Source organism: Diospyros lotus, chromosome 14 (assembly GCF_014633365.1).
Source record: "Diospyros lotus cultivar Yz01 chromosome 14, ASM1463336v1, whole genome shotgun sequence".
Lineage (NCBI taxonomy): Eukaryota > Viridiplantae > Streptophyta > Magnoliopsida > Ericales > Ebenaceae > Diospyros > Diospyros lotus.
The window spans coordinates 7696531-7721330 of record NC_068351.1 but is presented as its reverse complement, the minus strand read 5'-3'; the positions used below and the strand labels follow the sequence as shown (position 1 = coordinate 7721330).

Below are 24800 nucleotides of genomic sequence, written 5' to 3'. Positions count from 1 at the left end.
CCCTTTTCTTTTTTTTTTTTTTCTATTTTCTTCTTCTATTCTCTCCGGTGCCCTACATCTTTTCCATCACCGACGACCACTACCGACCGGAGATTCACATGATCAGAGCCTACCATTAGAAATTCCAAGCCAATAGGGTTAACATACACAAAAATGGGCCAGATTTAATGGTTAGATTTTCATAACTCTAATTTTTAATTTTCGACCCCAAGTGAAGAACGCACTGCCACTGGCCATCATGGCCGGTGGTTTCCGAAGATCAGAGTCAACCACCCGACACCCAAGGGCCCATCGTCCAACATACCCAAAAACCAGCAAGATCCATAGCCAAATCTCCATAGATCTAAGCTTAAACGTTTGACCAAACTCAACACCCGCCTATATATGCATTGCTAGTCACCACCAACCATCGTGGCTGATGGTTTTCGGCGATCAGAGACAACCACCCTGCACCAAAGGGCCCATTGACCAATGTACCCAAAAACCAGCAAGATCCAACGGCCAAATCTCCTTAGATCTAAGTTTAAACGTTTGACCAAACCCAATACTCGTCTATATACGCACTGCCAGTTGTCACCGGCCACTGTGGCCGGTGGTTTCCGGCGATCAGAGGCAACCACCTGACAAGGGTCCATCGACTAACATACTCAAAAACCAGCAAGAAAAGGAAGAGAAGAGGAGATGAGACAAAACCAACAACAAAACGACGGAGGGCACTTGACGGTAGTGATGGCGGCGGCGGGCACGATCGATGGCTGAAGGAAGATAAGAGAGGAGAAAGGAGAGAGACGAGAGATGTTGCGTGTGCAAGATTGGGGGAGGGGTGTGTTTTCCATGTTTTGGTGTTTTCAGCCTGTTTTGGCTTAAAACACCCAAAACAACAAATTGTTTTGGGTTTCCTTTTCAAAAAAATTTCTTGTTTTCGAAAATGCATTTTTGTAAATAACAAAGTAAACGCGTTTTCAGTGTTTTGAAAAACTGAAAACTCAAAATGAGTTAAAAACAACAAAGAAAATGCAGCCTTAGCTTCAAAATACAGCTTACTTGACAAAGATTTGGTCATGTAAAGACACCCTAATCTAAGCTAAAGTTCTGCTACTATTGTCATTTTAGACATCTCTCGCAACACTTTATCCCCTAAACTCAAAATCAAAGTATTATAGGCTTTCTTGATAATTTATTTCTTCTTTTCAACAAAATAGGTGGCAGACATTAGAGTTTCTCCATCTAACGCTTCTTCCAGTCTTAAGTTCCCTAAGAAAGCCCTCATTTTCATTTTCCAAAGGCCAAAATCATTTTGGCTATCAAAATTTTCAATATCATATCTAGTGGCAGACATATTTGATGCCATTTCTATGACAAAAAACTAAATCCAATGAAATCTTGGCTTTTCTTGAAGTAGAACCTGTGCTTTGATACCAAGTTGTTAACCAGGGAGCGCTGGAATTCATTCTTTAGATGAATCAAAAATCTCTCACAATCGCACTCACTCACTCATGATTCAACAGAACAGAAATTACAAGAACAATGGTAGAATTGAAAGTAATAAGAACAGAAAGCAAACCACATAAGAACACAATTCTTTATCCTGGTTCAGTTCATTCTTGGAATGAACTTACATCTAGCCTTCAAACACCCACCGAGAGCAGTCTTCTTTTATTGAAAACAATCAGTACACAGCCTACCCGAGGACAATCTTGCCTCTCACCTTGCATTACAAAGGACTACCCAAACTCTAGCCTTCTCTCTATGGAACAGAATGCACTCGCAGAATGATATGTGTGTCAAGCATCTACCCCCTGCACCTTATTTATAGATTAAGTGGGCAGACAACCCAGTACATATGACCAAGTTTGATATTACCAGTTTTACCCCTCAACTTAACAGAAATTACAGTTGAATAAAAAAAACTGCCTATCTAGTATAAGATGCTTGACCCTTGTCTGCTTTCTCCCGAATCTTAGACTTTACTCGAGGCAAACCTTTAACACAAGTGTATAGGTTCGTTGGTTTAGCATCAAGGAATTGACTCATGTTTGAGCAATAGATTGTTAAGCTATAGCTTTTTGCTCCTTTTTTGTTAATTTTTATAGAAGACCTTCTTTCTCCAAAAAACTTGTAAAGCAGCTTCTTGGTTTGAATTTGAAGATAGTTGTACATAAATAAAAGAAATTAAAATAATTTCTCTGGTGGGAGGATGTTGGACTAGTGAATGAACGAGATATTTGGGCTATCACTTTTGGTTGTCCCTGTTTTCACTTTATATAGTGGAGAACGACTCCCCACCTAGTAGGAAGAGGGCTTGGTGTGTCATAATGGAGAAGATCTTTTGGCTTCCTTGGTATCTTCTCTTTAAATAAAATATGGAATACGTTAAGTAGAAATGGTAAATTTTCAAGTTGTTTGCTTGTGTGCTCATTAAAGTGTTAACTAGACCACCATGTTAAGTTGAGGACTATAAAGTTTACATAATTCACAGTTCGAGATGCATCAAATGAATAGAGTACCATGGAATTAACAATGCACATCACCCGTGCTTCAGTAAACTGTTTATTTCTACCACGAAACTGAATAGTGAGGTTGTCATAAATATATTAACTTTTGCTATCATTAACTGTAGTATCATTTTTGATTTATTCTGTTGATTTCATTCTTCACAGTTGGCTCTTCCGATTTTATGATCCATAGAAATATCAACTGAAAAGTAAAAACCATTTTGTCAATTCTTCTAAGTAATTGTATTTCATAAATTTTGAAATTTTCTTGTGTTACTTGAGTTAGGAGCATAGAATTAAGGTTTTTAGAATTAGAAACAAGATTGATCGACTCAACTATCCAACTTTGTCTATTTTGAATACTTTTGCATGTCAATTGAGATTTGATTGCATTTTGTCTGTTGTTACTGATTTTTATACCCTTATACATTACATTTAAGGTTCTTCCCCCCACCCTTTTCTTAAATGGGCAACTTCTAGTGCCTAATTTGTAAAATATCTATCTGTTGTCATAAACAGTTAAGCCTTACCTGTCTTAATGAATTTTTCAGGTGCAAAATCTAATAGAGAGATGTCTACAACATTACATGAGCCAAAAAGAAGTTGAGAATACTCTTTCAGCTCAGGCAAAGATAGAGCCTGGTTTTATTCGACTTGGTAATATTATCTTCTCATATATGCCCTTGCATTGTGAACAATTTCAATCAAGCTGAATACTGAGAAGATGTATTCGAGTACCTTAGATGAAGTACCTAAGAAGGATTAAAACAAGTAGGAAGAATACTCGATTGAAAGAGGACTGCTTTTCCTGCTTTTCATTGATCTCTAATATGGTATATATACACAAATACAACTGAAATATCTTCCTAAAATACAGGAATACATTTGAATTCTGATATGATAAGATAATCGAAACTGAATTCTCTGCTTGAATTATCTGCTAAGGACTGTTTAATCCCCTTCTAACTTGGAGCCTTATCCTCTTATCTTGTGGCCTTCTCTTATCTCTTATCACCTTAAACATCCCAACATCCTTATCACCGAGCCTTATCCTCTTCACTTATCTCTTATCTCCTATCATTTAACTTGAAAATATCCCAACCTTATCACCTGGTTTTTGGCTATCAAGATTTCAATTTTTCAATTATTCCAACAATCGCCATCAAACTAGTGAATAGATATCAATCATTCCCAACTTGCCAACTACGAACTCGAATGCTAGTTTGGATAAGGTTTTGGTAAGAATATCAGCTTGTTGATCTTTTATAGAGACATAAGATAGGATAAACACCTCTGAGTCTATCTCATGTTTGATGAAATGTCTATCAATACACACATGCTTCATCCGATCATGTTGTATGGGGTTGTGGACTATGCTTATTTCTGATTTGTTGTCACTTTACAATGTCACGACCTCAAGGATGGGAGGGCAATATTAATAAATTACAGTTGTACTAATTATTGTTAACAAAAGTGAAGAATAATCCAATCTTACTTTATTCCAATTGTAGGGATTACATATATACATGTCTAACAAGCTAATTAGGCAACTTCCTAATATAGAAGATTAGAGAAGATTCCTAATCTACTTTAGGAAATTATATACAGTAAAGGAAAAATCTTACAAGAGTAATCTACTGAAATATACAAGGAAATAAACTATAAACAGAAACAACAACAATCAATCAATCAACAACATATGAAAGAATAAAGAATAGGAAAGAATCCACCATAGCATATCTCGTTGATCTCTAACACTCCCCCTCAAGATGGTGAATGGATATCATGTATTCCCATCTTGTTCAATATTTTGTGGAAACATGGACCCAGTAAGCCTTTAGTGAGAACATCCGCTAGCTGTTCGCCGGTAGGAACAAAAGGAGTACAAATTAGGCCACTTTCAAGCTTTTCCTTGATGAAATGTCTATCAACCTCAACATGCTTGGTCCTATCATGCTGGACTGGGTTATGAACTATGTTAATGGCAGATTTGTCACAATAAAGGCGCATAGGTGCTGTCTACTGAACTTTCAAATCTTTCAAGAGAATTTTTAGCCATAGGAGTTCACAAATACCTAAAACCATTGATCTAAACTCAGCCTCAGCACTTGACCGTGCCACCACACTTTGTTTTTTACTCCGCCAAGTAATAAGATTTCCACCCAAGAAGGTACAATAACTTGAGGTGGATCTCCTATGCATAAGTGACCCAGCATAATCAGCATCGGTGAACACTTCCAGTGACAGGTTGCTGCCTTTTTTGAATAAAACATCTTTACCAGGAGACCCTTTAAGATAGTGTAGTATTCTGTGGACAGCTTTAAGGTGACTATCTCTATGATCATGCATAAATTGGCTAGTTACACTTACAGCATAGGCAATGTCTGGTCGAGTGTGAGACAAATAAATGAGTCTCCCTACTAGTCGTTGATATGAGCCTCTATCCATTGCCTCTACTTCAGTATCAATCCCGATCCTATGGTTTGGTTCAATGGGTGTCTCAACTGCCTTGTTGCCAAGCATTCCGGTTTCAACCAAAAGGTCCAACACATATTTATGCTGGGAAATGAATATCCCCTCTTTAGATCGAGCCACTTCAATTCCCATAAAGTATTTCAACTTCCCTAACTCCTTGATCTCAAATTCTTTTGCTAGATAGCCTCTTAAATGATCTATACCTTCTTTGTCATCCCTGGTCGCTATAATGTCATCAACATACACCAACAATGTTGTTATTTTTCCTAAAACTGAATGAGAAATAAATAAGGTATGATCGCCTTGACTTTGCTTATAGCCTAACCCATAGAGGGCCTTTTTCAGCTTGCATACAACAGTCTCCCCTCTTGTTTTCACCTCAAACCCTGGTGGAATGTCGATGTAAATTTCTTCCTTCAACTCCCCATGTAAAAAAACATTATTTACATCAAATTGATGTAAAGGCTAGTCATACATAACTACCAATGACAACAATACTCGAACATTGTTCATCTTTGCTACAAGAGCAAAGGTATTTAGGTAGTCTACCCCATATGTTTGGGTATACCCTTTAGCCACCAGCCTTGCTTTGTACCTTTCTAAAATCCCATCGGATTTATATTTTACAATAAACACCCACTTACATTCTACTGCTCTTTTTCCTTTAGGAAAGTTAACCAACTGCCAAGTTTGGTTCTTTTCAAGGGCTGCCATCTCAACCATCATTACATTCTTCCAATTCTCACTATTTAATGCTTTAGACAAGGTCTTTGGTATAGGAATGGAACCAGGGCTGGTTAAGAAACTTTTATGGGCAGGAGACGAGTGAGAATAAGTAAGCAACAGATGGAGAGGATGTTTAGTGCAAGCTCGGGTCCCTTTCTTGAGGCAATAGGAATATCCAAATCATCAGGTATAGATGCAGCTTGTTCATGAGTAATTGGCTCAAATTCGGATGTAGCTAGGTTAGGGGTGACATAGGCTGAACTGGGAGAGTAACAAGTTCAGAACTGTGGTTACAAGAGTCCAGATTCGATTCTGATCATGTAGCATGCATAAGCTTATGAATTATAGTCTTTCTTCTAGAATACACCTTTAGTGGACTAGAATATGGTTGGTGTGTTTCCCTGTTAATCACATTTAGAGAATCCTTTAAGGAATCCTTTGACAGATGTTCATGAGGAGTAGGAGGAGATACGGCCATATTAGACTCTTCTAGAAATTCAGTCTCCCCCCTTAGGATAGGAGTTACTGAAATATGAATGTTCCTCCACAAAACTAACATCAGCTGAAACAAAGAAGCATTTGGATGGATGATGAAAGCATTTGTATCCCTTTTGAGTAGGAGAATATCCAACAAAGATGCACTTAAGGGCTCTAGGATCTAGTTTACTCCTATAAGGTGAGTGGTTATGAACAAAAACCACACATCCAAACACTCTAGGACTGATCCATTGGAGGGCATGAAATCTGAAATTTTTTTTGATAGGAGCTGAATTGGACTGACTGAATTGAGACTTCTAGAAGGGAGCCTATTAATAGGCTGCTTCTCCCCAATAACATTTAGAGACATTATTGTGGAATTGCAAGGCCCTTGTGACAGCTAGAACATGACCATTTTTCCTCTCAGCTACCCTATTTTGTTGGGGGGTATAAACACATGAACATTCATGAATTTTACCCTTATTTTGAAAGAAATTGGACAAAGTTTGATTAAAGAAGTCCTTGGCATTGTCTGTTTTTACTCTCTTAATTCCAATCCCAAACTGATTTTTAATCATACTACAAAAATTAGGAAAGATGTTGCATACTTCTGATTTGGACTCTAAAAGGTAAATCCAAGTCGCTCGTGTGTAATCATCAACAAATATAACAAACCATTTAGTTCCGGATAAATTTAAAAAAGGTGAGGGACCTCATATGTCACTATGGATCAAATCAAAGGGATGAGAACTCTTATTATTATTGAGGGGAAAAGAAACCCTCTTGTGTTTAGCAAATTCACATACATCACGTTGAAAGTTCTTAGCTCTAGTCCCTTGAACAAAGAGTGATACATAACTTGAAGAACTCTAAAAGATGGATGCCCTAAACAAAATTATGAAGCCAAAGTTCATCCTTATTAGATTTAGCTAAAAATGATGTAGGAAAACACTATCCCATCTTATTTTTTCCACTAGGATCTTCCAGATGATAGAGGCCATTCTTTACCCTAGCACGCCCAATCATCTTCCTCGATTCCTTTTCCTGAAATTCACAATAGGAAGGATAGAAGATGAGACGACAATTAACATAATGGGTTAGCTTTTGAATGGAAACTAGATTTGTACACAGCTTGGGAACATGCAAGACACCCCTTAGGATTAGGTTACTGTAAATGAAAATGTCCCCTAGGCCTGCTATTGTGGTTAAGGATCCATTGGCTATAACAACTTTCTTGGTACTAGGGCATGGTTTATAGGACAAAAACTTGGTAGAAGACGGTGTCATATGGTCAGTTGCTCCGGAGTCAAGAATCCAAGAGTGTTCAAAGGTCTTGTCTGAAACATATAAATTAATTGAGATAGAAGTTATACCTGTAAGTGCTACGTTTGATGAACTTGCATTTCCACCCAAGCCTTTCTCCAGTGATCCCAACAAGGTTCTTAGCTTCTCTATCTCCTCCCTTTTTAATTCCACCAGATCAGATTGATCTGCAGCCTCCTCCTCTATATTTTGGTGATTGTTTGCTACATATGCTTGCCCTTTTGATTGTCCTCCTTTAGTTGGTTTACTGTGAAGTTTGCAGCATTTGTCAATTGTATGCCTGGGCTTCTTGCAATAGGTACACCATAGGTTGTCCCTATCCAGAGTTTTAGCTAGATCAAGATTCTTCCTTTCCACCCTTCCTATCCTCTCCTAACCATGACCCTTTTAGAGTCAATAAGGCTGAGTTTTTCACCGGTTGTTCTTCCAGCATTACTCCTCTTCCCTTACTATTGAGATTGCTTCCTTTAATGAAGGTAACTCAGGTTTACCAAGAATTTGAACCCTCACTGCATCATACTCAACCTTAAGGCCTGCCAGAAAATCATAAGTTCTCTCCTTCTCTACACACTTTTTATGAATAGCAACATCCTCACTACACTTCATTTGGATGCACTGATAGTGATCCAACTTTTGCCACAAGGTTTGCAACAAGTTTGCATACTCAGTCACTTTTTGAGTTCTTTGTTTAGTGGCAGTTACTTTAGTCCTAATTTCAAAAATCTGAGTAGCATCATTTACCTTAGAGGAGGTTATCTTTACTGCCTCCCAAATCTCTTTGGCAGTGGACAGAAACATCATTGTGTCGTTGATTTCTGGAACCATTGAATTCCAGAGCCAAGACATAATCAACAAGTCTTCTTCATCCCACAAGGTGTATGCAAGATTGCTCTCCTTCAAACCAGTCCAATCAAGTAACTTAGCTTCCCTTTGCCCTTCAGAAACATCCTAATAAGTTGGGACCACTTAAGGTAGTTTTTTCCATTCAAACGGTATGCAGCTTGAATGTCTTGCAACTCACCACCAATAACTCCCCCATTACTGGAACTACCCGAGAAAGGGACCTCGTTGGTACTTTCAGATTCACCGGTTTCCGTCATGGCTTTAGGTTATAAGAGATGATTGGAACAAAGGATGATTCGGTTATCAAAGAACCGAGAATGATAGAACTTGAATCAAAGATAATTTGGATTTCAAGCGGCTGGGAAAAAAATAATTGGAACGAGTATAGAACCCTAAGGCTCTGATACCATGTTAACAAGAGTGAAGAATAATCCAATCTTCCTTTATTCCAATCGTAGGGATTACATATATACATATCTAACAAGCTAATTAGGCAACTGCCTAATAGAGAAGATTAGAGAAGATTCCTAATCTACCTTAGGAACTTATATACAGTAAAGGAAAGATCTTACAAGAGTAATCTACTGAAATATACAAGGAAATAAACTATAAACAAAAACAATATTTAATCAATCAGTAACATATGAAAGAATAAAGAATAGGAAAGAATCCACCGTAGCATATCTCGTTGATCTCTAACAATTATATTTGTAATAGTCATTTATATTTGTAACAGTTAGTTAGATGGTATTTATTGTAATAATTAGTTATATTTGTAACAGTTAGACGGTTAAGGAGAGACTATATATGTAACCTAAGGTGATAGGAGAAGGGCATTGAATAACATAAGTATTCTTTTGCCCCTCTCTCTCTCCCATTCATTGATTGAGGAAGCAGTTATTAAGTAGAATATTGACTTTGTAACAGTTAGTTAGACCATTTTTCCTCCCAGCTACCTCATTTCTTAAAAGAGTCTTTCATGCCCTCTGCATCTAAGTAGAATATTGACTTCCAGAGCTCTCCAGTTAAGCAATGATTCAGGAAGCAGTTAACTGGCCCTATTATCCACAACAGCTACATGCTGTCTTTGAACTAGATTGTCTATAGTGAAAATTGTCTGATGCATTACAAACCATACAAAATGTTCTATCTGGAAAGGGGCGTTAATGGATAAATTCATGAGTCTTTTAGTGCCTCATAGGTAATTTTCACCTAAATCTTCCTTGACCTAAATGACTTCCATTTAATCTGATCAACCGCCTTTTTATTTCCTTAAGAATTGGCTCATCGACTTTTTAATATTGTAATGACTTTATAAAAATTCTCTTAACGCATTAGTGTCCTCACTTCCATGGTATCCAAGTGTTGAGATGCTATGCCCAGAATGTAGTAGAAGCACCTGTCAATTCTTCTTTGTGCATCAGTAATATTGCCAATGTTCATCCATTTTCCTTCCCAAGCAAATCTAAGGGGCTATTTAGTTGTGGAAAACAGTCCCAGTTTTCAAAAAAGTGTTCCACAGAAAACAGAAAATTAGACAACTTGCTCAAATACAAAAAAAATTCCAAATAGAAATTGGAGATTTTGGAAAGCACGGTTTTCCTCAAATTTTCCCCCAAATCAAAACATCTATCCAGGTTACACAAAAGAAATTAAAACATCTGTCCAGGTTTAGAATATATGTTCCAATTTTCTAGATTGATAATCAGTTTTCTGTATTTCTAACGTTCGAATGCTTTTTTTCAAATTTTCCATGAAAAACAAAAAATAGAGATTTTATAGAAAATTGGAAATCTTTTTCTGCAATTAAACCTCCTCTAAAACTTCACACGTTCAAATTCTAACCATTATCTATACTATTCTGCAAAATGATAGCTACTAACTAGGTACTGTTCCAATCTCCTTCTCAGTCACTACCACTTTTATCCAAGTAGACAAGCACTATCATATTTAGAAGATGCCATCCTTCTCCAAACCCTGTTTTGCAATCTCAAATAATACCTTTATAACCATTTATGAAGATTCTATGGGGTGTTTTATCTGCAAATTATTTACATGGTCATACAATTTTGTTACAACTATTATGGGCTTTTCCATCAGTACATATGGAGATGAATTTCTTGTACTTGTACCTTATATGTAGAAAACAAATTTAGAAGATTGCTACTTTTCTTCCTACATCCCTCAAATTATGATTTATCTCTGTTTTTTCTCTTCAAGAATTTGACATATTTGTCCTCTAGTTTGGGAGAAGCTTGAAGAAGGAAACCGGGAGTTTTTCAATGCATATTGGCTAAGATTGATGGTGAAGGAGCAAATAATGCGATTCAATTGGTTGCTTGAGAAGCAAGTTGAGTTTATGCACCGTAAAAGTCCAACTGATATTGCTTCCTTGCCTATGTCTAATGGATCTCATCTTCCATCAAGTAAGAAATTTTCACCATGCTTTTTTTTTTCATTGTGCCAGATTACATGGCTCAGAGTTTGTGTTAGGAGGAATTGTTACAAGTGTGGTTTTTCTTATTTTTGATGTATTACCAAATTTGCCTCTGTAAAGGTATCTTAAGCTTTACAGAGGAATTCTATTTGTTGTTTTGTTTGTTCTTAACCAAATTTGTCTCTTTCCTATTGTATCCATTTATAGCTTAGGAATTATTTCCATTTTTATTATAGTCAATATCCTAGATTAGGAAATGTCTTCTGTATATATTTTAGCATCCTAGATTAGGAAACTAATCCTGTATATTCTGCAGCATCCTAGATTAGGAAAATGTCTTCTGTGTATATACCTTAGAGAATAATGAAATCAGCATGAGAGTTATTCACCTTAAAACTTTATCTTGTTCATGGTATCAGAGTTTGGTTCTACCGAGACGATGTAACCAGAAGAACCAATCACAATAGCCAACACAAACCTTGAGCATGCAACCCAGACTACTGCAGAATCCTCTACCATCTCCAACCCACCCACCATTTGCGAGTTCCATATCAACCCCTCTATCCTTCGACAGTTATTCTTTGCAGATTACTTAACACAGATTGAACAGGACAAATTTTCAGGGATGGTCTCAATCTATTACTCTCGTAATCAAAAGCAAAGGAAAGTTTGGGTCTCTCTAGAGCAATTTCGACTCCATCAAAGGATACAACAGATTATCAACTGTGGGAGGCAAAAAACTCAATTGTCATGGCTTGGTTTATTAACTCAATGGAGCTAAGGATTGGACGAACCTACCTATTTTACAAGACTGCTAAAGAAGTATGGGAGGTAGTTTAGGGAATATATTCCAATCTTGAAAATACAACCCAATGCTTTGAGATTAGGTCTACTATTTGCACTACTAGACAAGGTAATCTTAGTATCACCGAATACTGTAATACCTTGATGGAGTTATGGAAAAAGATGGATCTTTTTTATAATCCTAGTTGGAAATTTCCCACTGATTGTCTGAAGTACAGTAAGATGCTGGAAACGGAAAGGATTTTTTATTTTCTACAAGGGTTCAATGCTGATTTAGATGAAGTACATGGTTGATTACTAGGCACGAAACCACTTTCATCCCTCCAGGAAGTGTTTATGGAAGTCAAAAGAGAAGAAAGTTGAAAACATGTAATGCTTAATTTTTCTGTGGACTCAAGTTCAAGCTATGCACTTGCTATGTTTAAGCGTGAAGAAAATACCTCAAAATCCTTGGACAAACAGTGGTGTGATTACTATGATAAACCTTATGACACAAAGGAAACATGCTGGAAATACATGGTAAACCAGCAAATTGAAAGCCAAAAAATAAAAAAGAGAAAGATCAATCAGCTTATACCACTATAGTTGCTTCTGAAACCGAAAAAGGGATGAGCTTGAACCTAACCACTGAACAGCTAGATCTCCTACACAAGCTATTGAGCAATACACATCTGACTAAGGGACCAAACACCTTAGCCACTAATCCAACAGTCTCTATGGCATAAAAGGGTAATATGAGATACTCATTATCTAGAAAAATGAATGGGAATTGTTGGATAGTAGATACTAGAGCCTTCGATCATATGATAGGTTCTATGGTTATAATAAACAAGTTCCAGCCTAGTGATAAGAACTTGAAAGTTTTGATGGTAGATGGTACTATGTCTTCGGTTATGGGATAAGGGACAGTTTATGTGTCTGGTTTGCAATTGAAATCTGTATTACATGTCCCTAAGTTAAAATGCAATCTTCTCTCTATTAGTAAGATAACTCAAGACGTGGACTGTATTGTGACTGTATTCCCTTCTCATTGCATATTTCAGAACCAATCTTTGGAGAAGATGATTGGCAATGCTAAGGAAAAGGATAGGCTCTATTATGCTTCAAGAGATGTTGCTTTCCCGAGACATTAGTCACCAAATAAGCTTTTTGTTATTTTCAATTCGGATGTTATTTTGTGGCACAAATGTCTTGGACATCCAAACTTCTCTTATCTAAAATTATTGAACCCTCTTTTGTTTATCAATAAAGAGAAAGTGTCATTTCAATGTGAGCATTGTATTCTTGCCAAACAAGTGATTTAATCCATCCCTATACTCCTTCCAAACCATTTTACCTGATTTATAGTGACATTTGGGGAATTCCACGAACCCCAAACTTGTCTGGTGCAAGATGGTTTATCACTTTCATCGATAACTGTACTAGGGCCTATTGGGTATTCCTTATGAAAGAGAAGTCTGAAGTTAGTGCTATCTTCCAAAGCTTTCATAAACTCATTCTCAATGTGTTTCAGTCTCCTATTTGCATTCTTAGAACTAATATTTGCTGTGAATATTTTTCCCATCCATTTACCCAATACCTCATCACTCATGGGATTTTCCGTCAAAGAACTTGTCCTTACACATCTCAACAATCTAGGGTGGCTAAGAGAAAAAATCGCCACTTACTTGAAGTTGCTCGCTTGTTAATGTTCACTAGTTCTATCCTAACAAATATTGGGGATAAGTTGTTCTAACTACTTCTTACCTAATAAACCATTTACCATCCAAAGTCCTCAACTACTAAACCCCTTTAAGCACTCTTATAGCCAAATATCCTCATTTTTTACTCTTAACCTCTTTGTCTCTCTCCCAAGGTGTTTGGTTTAATCGTCTATGTTCACAATACCAACTCTACTCACCACAAACTTTAGCCAAAAGCCCTCAAATGTATCTTTGTTGGCTATTTACCTACTCAAAAGGGATACAAGTGCTATTGCCCATTTTCACAAAAGTTCTTGTTATGTCATTTGCACTAGACTAGGATTTTATGTGTAAACAGATGTTTCTTGTATGCCTGCATTTGTATGCTTCTTTTCTGTTTTTAGGGTTAGAATATGTATACTTCTAGAAGGCATGTTTCTAGAAGGATGGCTGACCAAATTAGTTATTTGGTATTTTTGGTCAATCGGTCAGTCAGTTAGTTTATTGTAACTCACAACCCTATAGTCTATAAATAGGGATCGTGGGACAAGGCAGTGCGTGTGCTTCATTCCGAGAAGGTTTTCTGTTTTTATCTTGTGGATTGGGATCGATTGAGAGGCTGAGAGTAAGGCTGAGGATAAGTCTTGTAATCTCAGGAATCCAGTTAGCTTTTAGGGTATATGGGCTAGGTGTGGATTCGGGTACTCTTTGTAATCATCCTAAAGTTTGTTTCAAAATAGTGGATTGGAAGGAGGCAGCTTCAGTCAGGACGTATGTCTCATATTTTGAGACTGAACCAAGATAAATCCCTTTGTTCATTACCATTTTCGTTATTCTTGTTTACTTCGCTTATATTGTTTGTGTTCTTGGAGGTGGTGAGTGATTTCAGCGAGCAATTGGGTTGAGAGAATTAGTGGGATTGTTGTGTCCTACTCTAACAACGTGGTATCAGAGCCAAGAAGGCCTCGACGGTGATCAAGATTTTCAAGAAACTTAAGGAGTCAGAATCAACTCCAAAAATCGACATGGTACCAATTGCCTCAAGATATGATATCAACAAATTCGATGGGACAAACGATTTTGACTTGTGGAGGATTAAGATGGAAGCTCTTCTCTATAGTCAAGGATTAGAGGGAGCTTTGGAACAAGAGAATAAGACAGTAGACTCGATATCTAGGAGAGAAGTACCAGTGATGTCTAAAGAGTAGGAAAAGACTCAGAAGGAAATCAATAAAAAAGCCTACAGCATGCTGATTCTAAGCCTAGGAGACAAAGTGCTTAGAGAAGTCTCGAAGTGGAAGACAGGGGCAAAAATCTGGAAGAAGCTTAAAGACTTGTACCTTAAGAAGACCCTTTCTAGCTGTCTATACCTAAAGGCCAGGTTCTTTAATTTTAAAATGTAAGAACCTCAAAAATTGCATGAACACATAGATGAATTTAATAAATTGTGCCTAGACTTAGAAAACATAGGAGTGAAATATGAATATGAGGACAAAACTTTAGTACTTCTATATTCACTACCTAAGTCCTATGAGAATTTCATAGACATTCTTCAACATGGCAAAGATAAGCTTATGTTAGAAGATGTCATAGGTGCATTAAATTCTAAAGAACTAAGGTTTAAGATGAATGATAAATCTTCTCCTAGGGATGCTTTAATAGTTAGGTCAAGAAGCTCTAAAAGAGACCAAAAGAATAGGGGTAAATCAAGGTCTAAGTCTAGGACTAGAAAAGGCCCAATAAAATGCTATTATTGTCAACAAGAAGGTCACATTAAGCAGTTTTGTCCAAAGAGAAAGAAGAACCTAGCCGAGAAGGATAATTCAGGAGGAGGGGCAAACTATTGTGACTTAGGTTATGATAGTTCTGAGGCCTTAATTGTTAGTGAAAATGCAGATAGCCTAGAGTGGGTCCTGGACTCTGGCTGCTCCTTTCACATGACCCAAAGAAACATTGGTTACAAAACTTTAAGGAAATCAATAGAGGAAAGGTCTTGCTTGGCAATGACCATGAATGTAAAGTTCAAGGGGTAGGAGATGTTAGGTTAAAGCTTCATGATGGCTCCCTTAGAATCCTTACATCAGTAAGATATGTCCCTGAATTAAAGAGAAATCTAATTTCTCTTGGTGAATTGAATAGGAATGGCCTTAAGTTTAAGGGTGAGGGTGGAGTTGTCCAGATATCAAAAGGATCTTTAATATGTATGAGGGTTGTTTTAAAAAATGGCATTTATCTCCTACAGGCCACCACATTATGTGGTGAAGCTGCAGCAATGAGTATTGACCCTAAGTCCAACGCAAGTTTGTGGCATTTAAGAATGTCACACATCAATGAGCAAGGGCTCGAGGAACTTGCAAATCAAGGTATTCTGGATTTAGGGTAGTCCTTAGAATTAAGCAAGTGTGAATCTTGCATTTTTTGGAAGGCAACTAAGGTTAAATTCAATAAAACAACAATTCACTCATCAAAAGCACCCCTAGATTATATATATTCAGACTTATGGGGTCCAACTCAGTCATTAACTCATGGGGGTTCTCGGTATTTCCTATCAATAATAGATGATTATTCAAGAATGTTGTGGGTATATGTCCTAAAATCTAAAGATAACACCTTTGAGACATTTAGGACATCAAAAAGTATGGTAGAAAATCAAAAGAGCAGATCAATTAAGGTTATAAGAGCAGATAACAAGTTAGAGTTTTGTAATAGAGAGTTTAATCAAATGTGTAAGGATGGTGGAATCATTAGGCACCTTACAACTCCTGGAAATCCCAAGCAAAATGGGGTGGCCGAGAGAATGAATAGAACTCTCTTGGAAAGGGTAAGATGTATGTTTTTTCTTGCAGAATTACCTAAGTCTTTCTGGGGGGAGGCTGTTGTAGTAGCAACCCATGTTCTTAACAGAACATCCTCCAAAACCATAAACCTCCGAACCCCTTATAAAAGATGGACATGACATAAACCAAGCCTAGACCATCTTAGAGTGTTCGGATGCCTAGCCTATGCTCATGTGAAGCAAGGCAAATTAGAGCCTAGGGCCAAGAAATGCCTGTTTATTGGTTATCCATTTGGTGTTAAAGGCTACAAATTATGGAACTTAGAACCAGAAGGACCGAGAACAATCACTAGAGATGTGACATTTGATGAGGAGTCTACCATAAAATTAGGAAATAATGAATCTTAGGCTGATGAGGAAGAAAATAGAGAGGTTGTTCAAGTGAAGATCACTGAAATTAGCCCTAATTTACCTCAAGATCAAGGTTGTTAAAATCATAAAATTGTAAAAGGGTCTTCGATATGTAAAATAGTAAAATCGAGTGCGATTCAACTTCAAAATCGTAAACTCATAAGAGTTTTCGGTGCAAAAAATCGTAAAATCGTACCCGTAAAATCGGGAGTTTAACAACCATGCTCAAGATGCTCCTAGAACTGAGCATAATTTACCTGAACTTGAACAAGTAGATGACCAGGACCAGGACCTTGAATCTTCCCAAATTAAAGGGGAAGATGGTGACAGTGATGTAGATTCCAACCTAGGGGATCATCCTAATCCCAATAGGTATAGTGTGGCAAGGGATCGGCAACCTAGAACCCGTAGGCCACCCTAAAGGTATGGTTACTCAGACTTAGTGGCATATGTCTTTACTAGTGCAGCAGAAGTTATAGGAGAGGAATCCCTTACCTATGAAATGGCAATGGCCTCAAAGGATGCTGACAAGTGGTTGGCAGCCATGAGGTTAGAGATTGCATCCCTCAAGAAGAACCATACTTGAGAGCTGGTCAAAAGACCAAAAAGGCAGCGAGTGGTAGGCTGCAAATAGCTGTACAAAATTAAAGGGGCAGAAGAAAATTCTAAGCTTAGGTATAAAGCAAGACTGGTTGCTAGAGGCTTTACCCAAGTGCCAGGTATTGATTTTAATGAGGTGTTCTCCCCAGTTGTGAGACACACTTCTATAAGAATTCTATTAGCCAACACTGCTCAATTAGATTTAAATCTTGACTAGATGGATTTCACAATTGCATTTCTTCATGGGGAACTAGAGGAAAGGATTCTAATGGAACAACCAAAAGGTTTTGAAGCTAATGGAGAAGGTATGCCTTCATAGAAAGTCCTTGTATGGGCTTAAACAATCCCCAAGGCAGTGGTACCGAAAATTTGATTCAATCATGTTAAGCCAAGGGTACTCTAGAAGCTCCTATGATTGTTGTATCTATTTTAAACATATCTCTCCTAGCATTTCCTAGCATTTCAAAACATATCTCTCCCGAGAGGAAACACAGACATATTGCGGAAATGGGTTTAACTCTATTAGCTTATGCAAAAATGCTTTTGAAATTCTGGGCAGAGGCTTTTCTCACTGCTATTCACACAATAAATTTGTTGCCTGCAACTCCTCTCAAGTTAACTACTCTATTTGATCGCTTATACCTTCAGTCACCTAATTACCTATACCTCCAACTTTTTGGATGTGCTCGTTTTCCCTATTTTAGATCCGACAAAAAGCACAAATTTGATTTTCATTTCACAAAATGTGTATTCATTGGATATAGTCAAACTCAAGCTGGTTATAAGTGTTTGCATCCATTGGGTAAAGTGTATGTATCGAGACACGTTCAATTCAATCCAAGTGAATTTCCATTTGCTAATTTGTTTCCTTCTCGATCATGTCAATCGAATATTGTTGGGGTGTCAACTAATGGGTTATCCACCTCTTTCTTTCAATCTTTTCCTTCTCATTGTTCCCAGGTAACACCACCTTTAGCTCTTGTCCGAACTTCTTTGAGTTCTTCTTCTATTCGGTATGCTCATCCCCCATCTGCTCCACCTTCTCCATTTGTTCTGTTATCTCATTCTCCATCTCCTACACCTATAAAGCCTGTTTCTAAACCTATTACTGCACCAACACCTTCTATTCATCCAATGATTACAAGATCTAAGTCTAAACAGTTAGTGACCTCTTCACCTCATGCCTTAGTAAGCTCTCTAGAACCAAATTCAGTTCATGAAGCTCTTTTAGACTCACGGTGGGCTAAAAGCCATGGAAGAGGAATTTTCAGCTTCACAACATATACATGCATGGGATCTTGTTCCTCCTTCTGCTGATATGAATTTGATTGGTTGTATATGGGTTTTCTGGGTCAAGTATAATTCTGATGGGACTATTCTTAGACAGAAGGCCAGACTTGTTGCTAAAGGCTTTCTTCAAAATCCGGGTGTAGATTATGTAGACACCTTTAGTCCCATAGTTAAAGCTCCTACCATTCATGTTTTTTTCTCTTTATCAGTATCTTTTGATTAGGAGATTCAACAAGTTGACATTAATAATGCCTTTTTGAATGGAGATCTCACTGAAGATGTGTTTATGACTCAACCTGAGGGGCTTGTTGATTCTAAATTTCCCACACATGTTTGCAAGCTAAGAAAGTCTCTTTATGGACTTAAACAGGCTCCTCAAGCCTAGTATACAAAATTATGAACTGTTTTACAGAGCTGGAGTTTTTCTAAAGCCATTTCGAATGCTTCATTATTCATTAAATGCACTATTGAATTTGTGTTGTTTATCTTAGTTTATGTTGATGACATTTTATTAACTGGTTCTAATCCTATTGCATTGAAGTCTTGTATTCATGATTTGGACAAGCATTTTGCTCTTAAGACTCTTGGACCAATTAGTTATTTTTTGGGCTTTGAAGCCTATAGAAATTCCAATGGTTTAGACTTAACCCAGTCCAAATACACAATGGATCTATTAAAGAAAGTTGCTATGCAGGACTATAAACCCTGCTCTACACCTATGGCCTCGGGTGTTTCCTTAACTGATGAGGTTGATTTGTTTGCTAATCCTTCTTTGTATTGTACTATGATTGGCTCATTGCAATGCATGATTTATACACGACCAAACATAGCATTCACGGTTAATAAACTGAGCCAATTTTTGTTTGCTCCTAGACTGCAACACTAGTCAGCTTGTAAGAGATTATTGAGATATCTAAAGGGAACTATTGGTTTAGGATTATTGTTCTCCTCATCTTCTAAGGATATATCTCTAGCTGTTTACATAGATGCAAACCATGTTGGTTGCAAAATCACAAGGTGATCTACTAGTGATCTTTGTGTATATTCATAGTTTTGAAAGGCGAGAGACGCATCCAGGCGCAAATGGTCCTGGAGCCTGAGGCGCGAGGCACACAAGGCAAGGCGCGCCTTTGCGAAGCGAGGCGCACCTTTTAGAAAAAAAAAACTCAAAATCTTGTAAAATCATAAACAACTATCAAATTATCAATAATAACACATGCATATCATTCATGATTCATCATCTTCAAATTCTAAACTAACAACATCAAAGTTGATTCATTCATCATGTAAATTCTAAACTAGAAACATCATCAAAGTTTAAACTCAAAGTCTCAAACTCAAACTCAAACAAGTACCAATCATCATGTAAAGTTCTAAACAAACACATAAACACTACAAGTCCACAATCAAGAAAATGTTTTCATTTTGAAAAATGTTATTTTTCTAATTCTGGAAGATTAACCCATTATAAGGAGACATATAAGAAAATATTTTCATTTTGAAAAACTATCTCTCGGTATTTTGATAGCTGATATTCATTGTTGTTAAAATGATTTTTAATGAATTTTTCAAAAAATAGGAGGTATGTATTTTGGGGGTGGTAAAATCGCTAAATCCCGAGTTTGTACTAAAACCAAAATTCTATTTTCTTATTATTATAGATTTTGATTTTTTAGATATTTTTATTGAATCTAAATGGGGGGTACTTACTTATTTACATTTATGTATTAAAGTAAATGGAAGGTAAAATATAAATTAAAGAAAGTGTGGACATTTACTTTGGTTTTATGTAAATATGTTGTAATATATACATGTTGGAACCGAGAAGAGGGGAGGCTGGAGAAGAGAAGAAGAGAGGATGCAGGCGCGGCTAGAGTCGGGAGGAAGATGGAGTGAGGAGCGAATTAGGCTGCCCGGGTTTTAATTAAAACCTAGGTTTCATGAGGCACACCTCTCACCCCGATGCCTCACTGTGCAAGGCGAGGGTCTCGCTGAAATTGCCTCCCCTCGGCCTAGGCGAGGCGCCGAATTGGCGCCTAGGCGCACCTTTAACAACTATGTGTATATTTGGGTACGAATTTAGTTGTGTAGGGTTATAAGAAGCAATCAGTAGTAGCTCGATCATTTGGAGAGGCTGAATATCGAGTTGTGGCTCTAGGTGTTATTGAACTTTTGTGGCTTTGATCTTTACTTTTTGAATTGGGTTATGCATGTTCAACCACATCCATTGTATGGAGTGATAATTTAGCTACTAAAAGCATGGCAGAGAACCATGTTTTTCATTCTCAAACTAAACATATCGAGATTGATGTTCATTTTGTGAGAGAGAAGGTTGAAAGTGGTGAAATTGAGATTTGGTATGTGCATGCTACTCATCAAGTTGTTGATATTCTCACTAAGGGACTGTCAAGAGATCAGTTTCTATTCCTTTTGTAAGAAGCTTGGTTTGGTTTTATCTCCTACACAGAACAGTCCTAAGTCTACTATCAACATTTCAGAAATAGCTCACTCCAAGGAGTTTGATTTGAGGGGGAATGTTGAAGCATATACCGAATAAGTGGCTGATCTCTTTTAATTGTTGATGAGTTATATTTGTGTAGGCTGTTATATTGTTATGTTTCTATGCTGTTCATTTATTTTTCAGCTTGCTATATAAACTTGAGTAATGCTGTCATTTGTACGTTTTGATTCATTTCGATAATTGAAAGTTTCTCTCTCTCGCATTTCCTTTCTTTTCATGTCCTAGTTTCATTACACACCCTGCTGTCTCAATTACAGAAGAAAGTATGCACTGAATCTAAAACAGATCTATATTTCCTAAATAAATAATAATAATAAAAAAGAACAGTTACTACATGCTGAAAAACCATCTGTTTCCTGTCACTCATTGTACTCTGTTTATGGTTTTTTTTTTCCCCCTGAATCATTCTGCTAACATTACATGTTTTTGCAGAACTTTCAGTTCTGGCATTCATTTTTCTGTATTTTTGTTGTGTAAGAACTTCATTTGCTGTTTCTTGAATTCAAAAGGCTATGATGCATGATCAATTTTTTATGTTCCAATTGATGGTATTTATTAATGGCTAACCTTGGTAGCAACAGCAAGGTTCCTCCTTTGTGATTGGGAGGCCATGGGTTCGAATTATGGAAACAATCATTTGCAAAGCAAGGGTAAGGATGCGAGTTAGAGCAACCCTCCCTTGACCTGCTCTAGCAGGGTGCCTCTTTACTTAAATTTGTATTTATCTGTAGCAGTATCCACCATGAGACATTTATTTTATAGTTTCTTCTCAAGTACACATGCAACCTAATTATTTATAGAGAGCTTGACATTGGAACTCTGAAATTGTTCTTGAAGTACAGGAGTGGTTCTGTTTGTGAATAGTACATTAATATCTGCTTTAAGTCTCTCTGAATTTGCAAGTCAAAGTTGTACTCGAGGGTCTTAGTTGGCATCAACTTCTTGCAGTGCACCAGAATTCTGCCTGTTATCCTTCAGATCATAGTGGACCTGTTATGAAGGCAGATAACATGCAGCAGGCTATTGGTTCAAGTTCACAGAATGCATTCCCTATTGGGGGGTCATCACTGCAGCAGTGCGTGCAAAATGCTGTTGACGTGTCTGCTCATGCTGGAACTGATGTTTCAGCAAACATGCTGTTGGCTCAGAGCTCAAATGTGGGAATGATAGAAGGAATTAATGGGGGGATGATAAAGTCCGAAGGTAACCATTATTCAGGCATTTATCCTTTCATGTATGGGAGTGGCAGTGATGTCCTTGAAGCAAGTGCTGGAATTGGAGATGCATTTGTCTCAACTGTCGGCTGTCTAGAATCCATCTCACAACCCCTGAATGAACCCCTCCTGGATGCTGATGGTTCAACATTTTCATTTCCAAGGCAAATTCCTCAAGCATTCAGTTTTTCAGACTTGACAGCAGACTTTTCTGATAGTTCTGGTTCTCTCTCTCTCTCTCTCTCTCTCGCAAGTTGACCCACTACGTTTCCAATTATAGAGATATGTAGAATTTTTCTTTCTTCCTTTGTCTTTAATCTTTCTAGTCTTTAAGGTAGAAGAGTTCTTTATCATTTGACCTATTAGAATAATCTGCAAACTGTGCTTCAGAATAACTTTGATATGTTGTTTAATCACAACCTGATACCATTAGGGTAACATGCTGAGTTTCACATACAATTCTGAGTTGTGATTATGTATTTGTTGTCCACTCCCCCTTCCCCCTTCTTTTCTTTTCCCCTCCCATGCAGATATACTAGGGAGCTACTCTGGGTTGCCCGTCCCGGATTTTGATACGAATAGCTTCTCGGATCCTCATGGCGGGAGAGGTCAAGGTAAGAGTTTTTAGTTTGTCATTTTATTTCTCTATGATCACCAGAGAAAATTCTTTACGCCCTTGCCTGTCGGGGACAATAAGAGGTTGGAGACGATATCTGAAGGCTTGAGTTATTATGACGATTTTGGCAATGAATGATTTGAGTTATCCAATGGTACTCTTTGTCATCTGGTAGCTAATCTAATGTTTAATTGTATAAAAGACTTTTATAAAGTTCACAAACTAAATCTGGTTACGATTACACTACATGGATGCGTTTTCCATGAATCACATGTTTGACCATAAGCAAGTTTCAGTTCTGCAGATGCAATTTCAACGTGCTCTTTTCCAGAAAACTTTAGCTTACTGATTGGCACGAGTTGATTTGTTTATGTTGTTGGATTGCTACTGGATACACTCATGGGCAACATATTTATAAATGCCGTTGCCATATTGTGTGTTTTAGACCAAATCACATATTTGTCTATTTATACATCACTCTTTACCCAAAGAACAGACTTATATCTGATTATTTTTGAATGGCAACACATCTGCTTGACGTCCCTTTCTCCTTTCCTTGCTGCAGGAGCGACGCAGAATGGTAGTTGGAAATTGTTGTAAATATGGCTGAGTAGAAATTGCAAAGGCACCATAATTTGGAGCTTGCTGAAGGGTGGATACTGTTTGGAGTGTGATGCTTAGGAAGTAAGTTGATAGTGATTGGTGACACTGACGTTAGGTTTGCTTGCTTTTTTGGGGAAGGCAACAGAATATGTTTCTTTGAGACTTGTCTATATTAGGCTTCTCTTCTCATATGAACATGAATATGAAAATGGTGGTGTCTATATCTGAATTTCCCGTTGAGAAATAAATAAGTAAATAATGCGTTTTACTTATTTCTTGTTATTTATATATATAGGCATGGGTCGTCTATCTCTCTTTGGAATTTATTCTTGTTATTTATTGTAGTGGTGGTTGCATACCATATCCATATCCATACCCATAGGAAACTAACTATGTGAAATATCAATACTTGACCATATGGGTTGTATTGGTAAAAATGTTAAAGATGTTAAAATCTTAAGTTATTATTTTGCTTATTAAAAGTTTATTATGTTTGTCTAGGTTTATAATTTTCGTTATAAATAAGAAATGATTAACAATAATGATGATTATTTAATATTTAAAATTATTAATGTTATATTTATCAACGGCTTAAAATTTTTATTTTGTCTCTCTCATATAGAAGTGACTCTTAGTGATCAGCAAAAGATTATCAGGTGACTTCGAATTTTTATTTAATCTCTTTTTCTCTCTCTTAATAACTCTTAGTGATCGATGAATTTTTATTTAGCGACATCAAATTTTTAGTTATGCATCGTACTGTTTTTAAGTAATGATTGGCAGAAAACTAAGGGAGTGGGAGGAGAGAAGCCAGAAAATTGAGGGAGTGGGAGAAGAGAAGTGTAGTGTAGTGAGGTGTGGTGTGGGGTGGGGTATCATAACACATCATTATGAAGTATCAACTTCCAACATGGGGGCTTCATTAATAGAAGTGGGTTTCAAGTTCACAGCTATGAAATTCATTGACAATAACTCTTTTATAAGTTGGAGATGTGTGTTAATTTCTAAACATATCTCCTAAACCCTCGTCAAAATAAAGAAAATCTCAAATTCTGTCTTATTGTTATTATTGTCATTATTAAATATATTAAATTTACATCTTTTTATTAAAAAAAATTATAGATATGTAAGAAAAGATTATTTAACTTTCTTCAGGTCAATTCACGTTAATTTTTATATTTCGTTTTAATTTTTTTTATTCATTCATGTAATATTTTTAAGCAGATCGAACAATCGGTTCGATTCGTTATTGTAACAAGTCAAATTTAATCTAATTTGGCTTACTATGTAAAATAGAGTCGGGTTGAGTCCATAACCTAGCTCAACTTAAGTTCTTTGAGGCTACTTAAATATATTTTTTAAAATAAAAAAAGTTATAATTTCTTATATTATAACTATTATTTTAAAATATACTTTAACTATTTAAAAAATTATATAATATAAACAAAATGTTACAACACAATAATAATGAATATAAAATACATAACCCTTATCCATATGACTAAGT

The 24800-nt window shown here is 36.7% G+C and overlaps 1 protein-coding gene across 7 annotated transcripts in view; it reads left to right on the top strand.

The window, feature by feature from the left end:
- LOC127790260 (uncharacterized) overlaps positions 1-23565 on the top strand; it is a 52906-nt gene extending 29341 nt beyond the window's left edge. For 5 of the 7 annotated variants that reach the window (XM_052319628.1, XM_052319631.1, XM_052319633.1 and 2 more), the window contains 5 exons: positions 3047-3152; positions 10583-10765; positions 21809-22297; positions 22605-22688; positions 23256-23565. In XM_052319628.1, coding sequence (XP_052175588.1) covers positions 3047-3152; positions 10583-10765; positions 21809-22297; positions 22605-22688; positions 23256-23290 — 897 coding nt within the window. In that variant the 3' untranslated portion in view covers positions 23291-23565. The remainder of the gene's footprint in view (positions 1-3046; positions 3153-10582; positions 10766-21808; positions 22298-22604; positions 22689-23255) is intronic. The other 2 variants (XM_052319632.1, XM_052319629.1) reach the window with 2 other exon arrangements.
- Positions 23566-24800: the final 1235 nt, after the last annotated feature.